This window comes from Phodopus roborovskii, unplaced genomic scaffold (genome assembly GCF_943737965.1).
Source record: "Phodopus roborovskii unplaced genomic scaffold, PHOROB, whole genome shotgun sequence".
Taxonomy (NCBI): domain Eukaryota; kingdom Metazoa; phylum Chordata; class Mammalia; order Rodentia; family Cricetidae; genus Phodopus; species Phodopus roborovskii.
In genome coordinates, this window is record NW_026126461.1 from 646,550 (window position 1) to 659,350 (window position 12,801).

Sequence of the window (12,801 nt, forward strand, 5' to 3'; positions counted from 1 at the left end):
GGTTGATGTTAACTGTATTTCTCAATCACTTTATCTTATTTTTTGAGACAGGATTTTTTTTCCAAGTAGCCTTGGCTGTCCTGGAATTCTTTGTAAATTAGGCTGGCACTGAACTCACAGAAATCCACTTGCCTCTGCCTCCCAAGTGCTGGGATCAAAGGGGCACACTACTTTGCCTAGTTAATTTTCCTTATTTTTAAAGTCAGCCTCTCACTGAACCTTCTGGAGCAGCTCTTCTGGAGCTCACTAACTAGCCAGAATGGCTAGCCAGTAAACCTGAGGAACCTTCTTGTCTTTGCTTCCTCAGGGAAGGGATTACAGCTGTGTGCGGCTGCACCTGGCTTTTATATGGGCTCTGGGGTCTGAATTTAGGACTTCTGTATGCTTGCAGGATAAGCACTTTATCAGCTGAGCCAACTGAGCCATCTCCCTAGCCTGGAGGTCATTTTTTGTTTGCTTTTTTTTTTTTTGAGACAGAGTTTTAATTATGTACCACCAGATATCCCAGAACTTGTTGCATAGACCAGGCTGGCCTCAAACTTGTGGCAATCCTTTTGCCTTTAACTCCAAAGTGCTGATATCACATAGATGCACGCCACACTCAGTTAAGAAATCTATGGACATGAAGACTTATGATTTTTACATTTCTTGGGTTTAGCGGATGACATGCCACTTGCAGTTAGTTGTAAACAAATGAGGCAGAAGTTAGCAAGTGGCTACACAAAGACCTTCTCCATTTACTCTGTGTAGGTGTAGAAGACAGCTCAAGAGCAATTAAGGTTTACTTCTCTTACTTCTAGTTCCATGATAGTATTAGGTCCCTTTCCCTTCATCTTCCACATGGCACACTAAATATATATATATATATATATATTTTTTTTTATTTTATATGTATGAGTATTTCATTAGCATGTGTGTATGTGCACCACATATGCTGCCTGGTGGCTGTGAAGGTCAGAAGGTTCACATTTCCAGGAATTATTGCTACAGATGATTTGTGAGCCACCACATGGGTGCTGGGAACTGAACCCAGGTCCTCTGCAAAAGCAATAAATACTTTTAACCATTGAGTCATCACTCTAGCCTTTATCACATTAAAAAAAAAAAAAAAAGAGAGAGAAAATTATAGAAAAGGTAGGGGTGGTGGTACATGCTTTAAGTCTCAGTACTCAAACCTACTTGTGAATTTGAGTCCAACCTGGTCTACATGGCAAGTTCCAGGCCAGGCAGGGTTACACAGTGAGATGTTATCTCAAGAACACAAAACAAAAGGTTATGGTCTGTTATAGTCTCATCTCAACCTATAATTAATGGAATCTTTTTTTATTTTTATTTTTGAGTTTTGAGACAGGGTTTCTCTTTGTAGCCCTGGCTGTCCTGGAACTAGCTCTGTAGACCAGGCTGGCCTCTAATTCAGAGATCCATCTGCTTCTGGCTCCCGAATACTGGGATTAAAGGTGTGCCCCACCATGATACTTTTCATAGATGTTTAAAGACAAGATTCCAGAGTGAAGTGGAGGTGACTGGAGCTATATAGAAGATGGTCTTCTAAATAGTCACTACACACTGTTACAGGATATCTGTCACAACTACAACTCTGCTGTAAAACCTAATGGCTCATATATTGTGCTTATTAGATTTGAGTAACAACCTCCTATATATCATCATGATCAAAGCTGCTAATTGCATTCCTGTTAGTAGCCATTTCTTGACCACAAAATGTTTAAAATGTTTTAAAAAAATGTGCAAACAAGAATATACTCATTTGGGGCTGGAGAAATGGCTTGGTGACTAAGAGCTTACTGTTCTTCCAAGGATCATGGTTCAAATGTCAAAATCCAGACAGTAGCTCACAGCTGCTTTTAACTCCAGTTGCAGGGGTTGTGACATCCTCTTCTAACCTCTACAGGCTCCTACATTTAGGTGTACTTACACACACACACACACACACACACACACACACACACACACACACACGAAAAAAATCTTTAAAAGAAATATACCTATTTGCTGCTTAAGTACTTTTGGGGAAGTATCTCTTTACCCCTTTAGTCAATTAATTGTTAAAAAATTCTTTCTTATCCCAGGCTGAACTTTGCTGAGAGCTGATGAAGAACTAAAAACAACATAGAGGATGTAAGTACAATAGAAAAGACTAATTCTGAATGAAATATGAATCTGGGGACTGGAGAGATGGCCCAGCAGTTATGAACACAGCTGCTCTTGCAGAGGACCCAGGCTTGGTTCCTAGCACCAACATCAAGTGGCTCACAACTGCCTCTAACTCCAGTTCTAGGGGATTGCACATCCTCTTCTGGCCTCTGAGAGTACCAGTATGCACATGGTGCACATGCATTCATGTAGTCACACATGCAGATAAAATATAAATAATCTTAAAAGACAAGAAAAGAATTCTTAGGGATGGGGAAATGGCTCAGTTGGTAAAGTGCTTGTCAGGCAAACATGTAAGAACCAAGTTTGATCCTGTAATCCACACAAAAAAGCTGGGCATGATGGCATAGGCTTTGCAATCCAAGTGCTGGGAAGAAGGAAAACAGGTGGTTCCTGGCCACCTAACCTAGGCCAACTGGTGAGTTCCAGATCCTGCCTCAAATAAACAAGGCAGACTAAGCCTGAGAATCAACTCCTTGGATTGGCCTCCACCTGTATTCACACACATGCACACTTGAATACACACACACAATCTTAACACAGTCGATAGCATTGTATTTCACTCATCATGACTAACAATTTCTCAGCATCCATGCCTGTCACAGCTAGTTCTGAGTCATCTGAGAGAAGGGGACACCAACTGAAAACTTCTACATAAGATGGGGCTGTAGGCAAGCCTGTAGAGCATTTTCTTAATTAGTGATTGATGTGGGCAGACCCAGCCTATTGTGGGTGGTGCCATCTCTGGTCTGGTGGTCCTGAGTTCTGTAAGAAAGCAGGCGGAGCAAGCCATGAGGATCAAACCTTTAAGCAGCACCCCTCCATGGCTTCTGCACCAGCTCCTGCCTGCAGGTTCTCCCCTGCTTTCTTTCAATATGGAAGTGTGAGTGAAATAAATCCCTTCCTCTCCAAATTGCTTTTGGTCACGGTGTTTCATTATAGCAATAGAAATCCTAAATAAGACAATGCCTGAGGAAGTAAGTTACCGGTCATAATCTAAAGAGAATCCATGATTAGACAATCTGTGGTAAGTTTCATTGGTTGTATGGGTTGTATGTTTTGGTTGCTCTCTAAGAATTTGACAGATTAAAAAAATGGTTTTGAAGGCCTCAGCCTCCCTGGGGAGCAGAAAGGGAATTGGATGGGGGTTAGTGGGGAAGACAGGGGAGGACAGGAGGATGTGGGAACTGGGATTGACATGTAAAACAAGCTTGTTTCAATTTTAAATTAAAAAAAAAAAGAGAGAGAGATCTGAATAAGAAGTATGGTGGCCACAGCAATAAATTTGTCCATGCTGCCTTGGTGGTTCTAATCTTTGTAACTTCTGTTATTAATGGTCACACACATGGTCATACTCCCAACATATTTATTTCATAGACTTTGTACATAGTTGTTTGTGACATATCCAAGTCAAAAACCTATGCGGATAGAAAAATGAGATTCTAGGTTTTGCACAATAAAACCTGTATCTCAGATCAGTGAGACAAACTGGCATCTGTTCATGTCATAATAAACCATCTCACTGTCTAAAGTAGACAATTAGATAACAAATGTTTGAGGGCTGAGGTATAGGAAATGATATCATGTGTCTCAACTAGTTCAATTAGGTCTTATGGGAAATAAGTCAACTTATTACTCAACTCCTTTCTTTAGGGTGAAATCTCCTTTTATTATCTAAAATACAGCACACTGTCAGAAGCAGACAATTTCTCTTGGTAATGTACCTAATTGTGTCATTAATTACAGTCACTTTGTTTGAATTTGGTAGGTTTTAAGAATTCTAGGCAAAAATTCTGTCTTTTACATGAAAATGAGACAAATAGTGAAATACCTTAATAATTTTTTTCATGACTTCCAACCACCTATGTATATGTGTATATATATGTGTGTGTATATATACACATATATATGTTGATATTTTTCTTTGATTTAAAAAATGATTTTAGGAAATCAAATATCATTTCTAAATTGCAAGGCAATTATTTAGGCAACACTGACATGGACAATATTAACATTAAAGAGAAATGAAGTGTTCTACTATTTCTTTCTTTTCTTTTTGAGTCAGGATCTCTCTATAGAATCCTGGAACTTGCTATGTAGACCATGCTAACCTTGAACTAATGAGATCCTCCTGCCTCTGCTTCTGAGTGCTGGGACTAAAGGCATGTGCCACCATGCCTGGCTTTTATTTTTATTCTTGAGACTATCTCACTGTAGCCCAGGCTGGCTTGAACTTGTAGCAGTTCTCAGTTAGACAAGTGGGACCTACCACATCTACTTAATAGTATACTATACTTAATAAGAAAGTCTAGTGAATATATGGAAGAAGCAAAGACTGTTTTTGTTTGGTGGTTGGAATTGATCTCAGCACCCTGTATAGGCTAAACAAATGCTTTACCACTGAGATGCACTACTCAGCCCAAAACAACTGTTTTTGGCTGGAAGCAAGCAAAGTCAAAGACCAAAGTGTAATAAGAGGCCAAGGAAGCTTCAAGACCAAACTCTGAGAGAAACAAGTTCAAACTGCATCATTTTTTTTTTTTTTTAATTTTAGCTAATCTTCCATCAACTGGAATAGTATGCTTAGACAACACCCATTAACAAAATTATTTCTTCACACCCAAAAGAGAAAAGTTATATTTTCTCAGATCAAAGTATAACCGTAGTATAAAGACATTACTTAAATTTCAGAGGATTAGATAGCTTTATAGTCATATTAGCGCTAATATTAGTATTACTTTTTTGAGATAGGGTCTTGCAGCTCACGTTGACCTTGAATTCAATATATAGCTGAGATGATGACCTTGAACTTCTGATCCTCCTGCCTTCACCTCTTGAGTGCTGAGACTTATAGGCGTGTGCCATCATGCCTGGTTTTTGTGTACTGGAAGTCAAACCCAGAACTTCATGAATGCTAGGCAAGCATTCCAATAACCGAGTTACATTCCCAGTTCACTACTCTTATTATTCACAATTATTAATAGATTGAATAACTGCTGTTAATATTTATTACTTATTATATGCTCGGTACTGTGTTAAATTTAAATTTCATCTAGTTCTTGTAACAATCCCCTGAGAATATGAGTTATGGAAACTGGGGCACGATGAACATGAGTGCTCTGTTGAAGGTCATGAGGCTGCAGGTAGCAAGTCTGAACCCACAATTTTACAGTTTGCTCTATTTGCACAACAGTTACACACAAAAATTTGATAGTTATCAAGTGCTCTCTATAGAGGCTCCACATACACACATAAGAAAGCAAATTAGTGCTCCTATCCTTCCAAAGTTGTTCAAGGTAGTTAATGGTCAATAAGAAGACAGTTTAAATAAGCTTGGATATGTCTTCATTTATTCATTGTTCTAATATATCCAATATATTCTTTATCTATTTTGAGTCATTTATTTTCTTAATTCATATTCCAGCTCAACATTGTATTAATATCTAGAGTATAAACAAATGGAGATAATTAACTAAGTTAAAAAAACAACCTGGTTGGGCATGGTCTTTTAATCCCTGAACTTGGGAGGCGGAGGTGGGAAGCAATTGACAGCACCTATCTTTGGAAATTATGAATATGATAAACCTCAGTAGTAATATTTCAAAACAATTTTCTACTGGAATTGACTTTGTAATCAGACTGGCCTCAAATTCACAGAGATCTGCCTGCCTCTGCCTCTCAAGCACTGGGATTACAGGTGTGCACCACCACCTAGCAGGTTTTAGACTTCCAATGCTTCTTTTTTAGTCTCTGAGTCACTAGGCCTAGGTAATAACACCATGTTAAAGACATCCCTTCTAAAAGGAAATAAAGGGGGGAACCTTTCATTCATTTTGTAGCCTTTAAGTGTAGAGTACTTTGTGCATAAAAGCCAAACAACAGACCTCTGTTAAATGATAAATGGGAAAAGTGGGGTTTACACTCTATCAGCTGTTTAAAATGATCAAATCCAAAATCTATGCAGAAGAATCACATTTGTGCCCTCCAATATTCCAATCATAATTTTCATTTACAATTAGGAAATGTTATTCTTTTAATAAAGGAATAGAAGACTCTTAGTGTGTATATATGAGCTAAAAATAGGTAAGGAGGGATGGGATAGACATACTAAGAAAATTAAATCCTGGTAAGTTATTTTTGAAGTAACATAACAAATACAAAACCTTCCATGAATTCTCTTAGCTACAGCTGAGTTTTGTAATATTATTCATGCTTATTGGCTATCAATAATTAACTTATGTGTGAATAAAAGGTACACAAATATTTATTTGGGATCTTATGACTTTATAGAAACATACTCATGTCATGACAATCCCACTGAAACTATATTAAACCATACTGTGAAACTAGGGGTTTATCCCAAGCATGTACACACAAGGGGCAAGAAATGAACCAATGAAGCAATATTCTAAAAGGAAATCCATGTCTTATGGAAGTTTGTTACTTGCCAAAGACAGTGTTCCAAAACAATGGAGGAAGAGTAGTCTACATAGCTAGTAAGTATTACTGGGATAGCCAGCTTTCCAAACAGCTTATTCCTACCATACACTGCAAGTATAAATACATTTCAGGAGGGTTAAAGGGTTAAGTACTGAAAATAAGAAAACAAGTTATTTGATTAATCTTAGGATGAGAGAGATCACCAGCACCTTAAAAAAAAAATCTCTGCTTTTGTAAAGCTTGAAAAATTGGGTTAAGATTCAAAATTGTCCCTCTCTATAGAAAACTTTAAGAAAAGGTAAAGTATTTATATGGGGAGATCTTCCTAAATAAGACAAAAATTCGAAAGTCAACTAGAAAGTAAGTATAGATACATTAAAAAAAAAAAGCTTAAAAAGAACTCTGGAAAAAAAAAGGAAGAGAGGGAGAGGGAGAGAGAGAGAGAGAGGGAGAGAGAGAGAGAGAGAGAGAGAGAGAGAGAGAGAGAGAGAGAGAGAGAGAGAGAGAAGCCAGGCATGGTGGCACAGGTCTGGAATTACAGCTTCATGAGAGGCTGAGAACAAAGATCACTAGTTCAAGGTTTGTTAGTCAGGCTGGGCAATTTAATGTGACTTTGTCTCTAAGTAAAACGTCTAAAAAAAGATTAAGGGAGACACAATGGGCTGTTGGGGAAAAAGTTATTGTCTTCAGTGACTCACACACTGGTGGACCAGTGGAGGGCTCCACACCTATGCCCCCTGGACAGCACTGGTTAAATTCAGTGAGTGGGTCGCAAAGCAAAAATAAAGGTAAAACAAAAAGGCCAGGTAGTAGTGGCGCATGCCTTTAATCCCAGCACTCAGGAGGCAGAGGCAGGTGGATCTCTGTGAGTTCGACACCAGCCTGGTCTATAAAACTACAAAAAGAAATTCTGTCTCAAAAAACCAACCAATCAACCAGCAAAATAAAACAAAAAGACATGAAAGGTGTGAGGACTTGATGGGAGGGAGAAAAGAGAAAGTGGGGATGAATGTGACTATTGTGTTCTATATACACATATGAATTTGCCAAAGGATAAATAAATGAACAGGCAAGTTAAGTAAAGGGAGAGCTGGGGATATCCTTGAAAGGCAGAGTGTTTACCTAGCATTGACTCTAGGTTCTATCCCTAATGTTGTAGAAACAAAAACCCAAAACCAAAACCACAGGCAAGGATTTAAGCGGTTTACTATGACAGAATATGTACATAGACATGTTAGGCAAAAGGCTAGTATAAAAAAATATATAAACACCCAAAAAAGTGACAAGAAAAACAAAAACCCATAAAATGGGTAAACACTAACAAATAGTTAAGAGAAGAAAATTGAAAAATATGAGATTTGCAACTTCATTGATAAAAACACTGCCAGGACATACGGCTCAATGTGTATCAGGTGCTTTTCCAAATGTTTAGCTATCAATTCATTTCACAAGAGACCTATGAGACAGATACTATGTTAGTCCTATTTTCTACCTAAGAAGAGGCCAGAGTGCTCAGGAACATAAGACTAGAATTCTAAGGCAGGCAGTTAAGCTCCTCAGGTCAGTATAGCTCTTCTCCATTTTTCTTTTCTTTTTCTTTCTTTCTTTCTTTCTTTCTTTCTTTCTTTCTTGAGATGGTGTCTAGAATTTGCTATGTAAATCAGGTAAACTAAACTGGCCTCAACTCAGAGATCTGCCTACCCCACCCCACCGCCTCCTAAGCACTGGGCTTTAAGGCATGTGTCACTATCACCGAGCACTTAACCACTATGATACATTTTTTTCCCCAGAGAGCTGGAGATGCAGGAATATAATTTTTAAAAAGATATACTTTCTTTTCAAAGAAACAAGATTTTCAAAACAAACAAAAACAACTGTGCAAAACTGAGTCCTGTTGGTGGGGGACATAGTGGTGCTTTCCTGTTGGTGGTGGGGGACATAGTGCCCCTTTCCTGTTGGTGGGGGACATAGTGCACCTTTCCTGTTGGTGGTGGGGGACATAATGCCCCTTTCCTGTTGGTGGTGGGGGACATAGTGGTGCTTTCCTGTTGGTGGTGGGAGGACATAGTAGTTCTTTCTTTTTCTTAAACAGCAACGTGGAAAAAATAGCAATGTGGTATTCCTCCACAAGCTCACATATTTGAATGTTTGGTCGCCCACTAGTTTGTGGAACTGTTTGGGGAGGGTTTGGAGGTGTGGCCTTATAAGAGGTGTGTTACTGGGAGTGGGCTTTGAGGTGTCAAAAACCTTCAACATTTCCAGTTAGTTTTCTAATGTTTGGGGGTCAGACTAAGCTCTACCACCATGACTGCCTAACTGTAGCCTCTAACCTTCTGAAACTGTGTCCCAATGCGCTTTCTTCTCTAAGTTCTGTCAGTCACAGTGTCTCATCACAGCAACAGAAAAGTAATTAAGCACAAAACCTTTTCAAAAACAATCTGAAAACAGTTCAGAAAAAAACAAATTCCAACAAAGGGTGGCGAAATATCAAGTTGTTTCTAACATAAAATTATCTTTAAAAAAAAAGAAGAAGAAAGCAAGAAGCCTGAGTGGGGTGTGGTGGTATTGACGGCATACTATAGCTTTTCTAACACTTCAGCCATCCATATCTGATTAGGGGTTTTATTATAAAGACAAACAGAAACGTCCATGGAGCTATAAAAGTATCTGTAACATCTAAAAACATTGAGCATTTATCATGAATGGCAATATGTACTGAGATGCAGCCTTCTGTTTCTAAAAAGCATAGCAGGGACAACTCATTTTCCAGGCCCCTCCCAGCCACAGGGAGCTGTTTCTTTTCTTCTCGATACACTCAGCTTGTTTGCCCTTAAGAGCAAACCATCAAAACCTCAGAAGATTAGTTTGCACTTGAAAAGTTTTCATTTTTGCACATAGGACTTCCTGTGTTGCTTTTTTCTCCCTGGTGCTACGGAAACTCAAGACCTTGTTTATCTTTCCAGTCCACTCCTCCACCCCTCTTAAAAATGTGGGTTTTTTTTTTTTGGTCCTTTTTCTTTTTTGGACTTAGGGTCTAGGGTCTCTCAGTCTATAGCCTAGACTGGTGTTGAACCCATGACAATTTCCTACTCCAGTCACCAAGTGTGGAGATTATATGTATGATCTATCATGCCTGCCAAGTATTCTAAACTTTACTATCACCCTTGGTTTCCTATTTTTTTTTTTTTTTGTTTGTTTTTTAGTTGGGGTTTCTCTGTGTATCCCTGGCTGTCCTCTTGGAACTCTCTCTGTAGACCAGGTTGGTCTTGAACTCACAGAGATCTGCCTGCCTCTGTCTCCTGAGTGCTGGGATTAAAAGCACACGCCACCATGCCAGGCCATCCTTGGAAATATTGGAAGAGGTGAAACTGGTCCTGTGAAGATGCAACAGGTTGCTCAGAGAACAGTGCTTCCAAAACCTTCAAGGAGGAAGGAGCTCAATAAGAGACGGGTACATTGCACCGAGGGAGGAACTTATGAGTATTCCATATTGTATGTAAGCATGTAAGCAGAAATCAAGGTCAGCCGAATGCAAAAATGCAACATACTCCATCTGCATTTTATGGTGGCAAATATTCCACCAAACACGAAGCTTCTAGCCAGAGCTGTTGGCCCACACTCTGAATCCTAGCACTTCCACCACTTCGGAGACAGAGAGGAAGGTGGCCTTCCTGGCCTACATGTTGAGTTCTGGGTCAGCCAGAGGTACACACTGTGATCCTGTCTTCAAAACAAAACTAACACTGCAAACCTTCCTTACTATACACAGAGGTTGCAAAGGCCACTCTTTTAACTACAACAGGCATGAGGCAATTGTTAGGTCTCTTCCTCTGCCTCCTCACTTTTCTTCCTTTTTGAAGGAGGGTCTCCAGGATCTCAGGCTGGCCTCGAACTACGAAGCCAAGGATGACCTGAATTTCTGATCCTCCTGCTTCTCTTGCCCAAGAACTGGGATAACAGGCATTCCACACCAAGTCCGCCGAGGCAATGATTGCTTATACGGCACGGTGTCCTCAACGCAAATAATTGTGAACAGCTCCCCCATAATAAAGCATTAACTGCGACAATGCCAAGGAACAAAGATAGTTTTGCCAGGAGTCAGTTCAAAACCAAAGTACCTCAAGGTATCTCTCACACACGCTCATGTTCCTCATCGTGCTGGAAAGAGAACTTGAGAGCTGAGGAGAACAGGGACCATCCAGTGCTTCACAGGCCAAGAAAGTGTTAAGGTGGGGTCGGTCTTGGATTTCTCTTTCCCCACCTTTCCACTCCTCCAGCCCTAGAAGAAGCCACAAGTGAGGAGGAGAAGTTGTGGAAACAGGACGGGTGGAGGTGGTGATGGAGTGAGCTGGGGTACCCAAGAGCATGTACAGTTATCCCACACAAGGTCACTTGCTTGGAGCCACTTTCCCCTGCTCCCTCATGGGCTTCCCGCCAAATATGCTCCAGGCAGGCTAGGGGGCCAGCCCGACGCACCCCCTGGGCCTCTGCATGCGGACCCCTGCCCCCTCCCAGCCTCCTGGCCCCGACTAGCCCCACAGGGCACCGGTTTTTGATGCCTACACCTCTCGCAGCCAGTCCCGGGGCGCCTCCGCCTGTCCCCGGAGGCTCCGTCAACGTCCCCTTCCTCCCCCAGAGCGCCCCTGTGCCCGCCTCCCGTTCGCAGTCCCTCCCGGGGGGCCCGGCACGCCGTTCCTTTCCGGCCCCCTCTCGCAGCCCTTCGTGCCCGGTGCCCACCTGGCGCCCCCTCCACTGCCCGGCTCCTGCAAGCCACGGCCTCCTCCCAAGTCCTCCCCGGCCCCGCCCCTGCTCCCGGGCGGATACAGTTTGAAGCCTCTCAGGATATCCCTGGCCCGCTCGTCCTTGGCTGACATGATGCGGCGCCTGCCGCCTGCGGCCCTCCCACGCTGGCTCGGCGGGGCCTCGCAGACGGTACCCAGGAACCGAGGACGGAGCTGCTGCCGGGCCGCACACCTGAGGCGAGCAGCGGTAGCGGCCAGACCCGAACCGGCCTCTCCCTCCCCTCAGCTCCCGCTCCTGATCCCTTCTCCTTCCCTCTAGTCCAGGAGCTCCCGCCCTGAAACCAATGGCAAGCCAGCCTTGGCGATTGGCATCGCGAATAGCCAATAGCAACGCTCAGCGGCTTCGCTCGGGGACGAAGAGCGTCAGTGGGAAAGGCCCTCCCAGAGGAGTCCCGGAGGACAGAATTTTCATTCGTGTTGTTGCCTTAGAGTTTGTCCCTGCGGAGCGGCGGCTTGAGATCTTCAGAGGTTTGAGGAACCGGCTCCCGTCGCCGGGCACACTAGCGGTCTGAGACTATGGCAGACTGCTCTGTGCAAGGTGGCAGAGACTACATTTCCCAGCCTCCCAGGGAGTACGCTATCCCAGCTCACCACTAGAAACCAGGGACTACAAATCCCAGCACAATCTGCGCTCAGTCTTTCTAACTTGGGCTCCAGTGTGCCGCGCAGTGTGCGCAAATTTGGAATCCTTCAGTAGGGTTCGTTTCTGAATCCTGTAACTTGTATCCGGCGGGAAGGTCCTCATTCTCCCTGGGGACATGACAGCCCATCGACAGTTAACTTCTGTTTACATGGAACTCAGAAGTCTGCAAACCATGGTAAGACTGCAAACAACTATCAAAACCACGGATTAAGACTTGAAAGATAATAGAACAAAATGACTTCCTCAAATAAGTACTGGTTTATTAGTCTGGGGTGCAGTTTTACGTGTTTTGCAGGGTTTATGTTGTGTTTCAACTTCGGGCTGGGAGAGCTAAGGATTGTACACTCAATGTCAGTATAGGAAGACTTAGAAGAATTTGCCAGCCCAATCACTTTTTACCTTTAGTTTTTAAATATGGGGAAACTGAGGACCGGAGAGGCGGAGAGACTGGCTACAGATCACAGCAAGTTGAGACAGTTATAATTTGGCTTTAAGTCTACTGATCTGCAGTATACTCGCTTTGCACTACCCTAGCTAGGGAGGCGATATTTTTAGCATCATGGCAATGTGATTGTTTTTCTCCTTAATGAATGGTTTTCCCAACTAGTATTGAAACACCCAGAGAATAGGTAAGCATTTATTTGGTGGATTACCTGAACGGAGCTATGGTATGATAGTGTGATATCCTCAGTCCAGATAGGTCTTGTTGTTTTGATTTGCTTTTTTTTTTTTTTGTCATTCAAG

General features: G+C 42.0%; 1 protein-coding gene across 2 annotated transcripts in view; it reads right to left on the reverse strand.

Moving 5' to 3' along the window:
• Pde6d (phosphodiesterase 6D) overlaps positions 1-12,224 on the reverse strand; it is a 137,183-nt gene extending 124,959 nt beyond the window's left edge. The window contains exon 1 of one of the 2 annotated variants that reach the window (XM_051190711.1): positions 11,437-12,223. In XM_051190711.1, the coding sequence (XP_051046668.1) occupies positions 11,437-11,486 (50 nt within the window). In that variant the 5' untranslated portion in view covers positions 11,487-12,223. Of the gene's footprint in view, positions 1-11,436 lie in introns of both variants that reach the window. The other variant, XM_051190710.1, reaches the window with a different exon arrangement.
• Between the last annotated feature and the right edge of the window lie 577 nt (positions 12,225-12,801).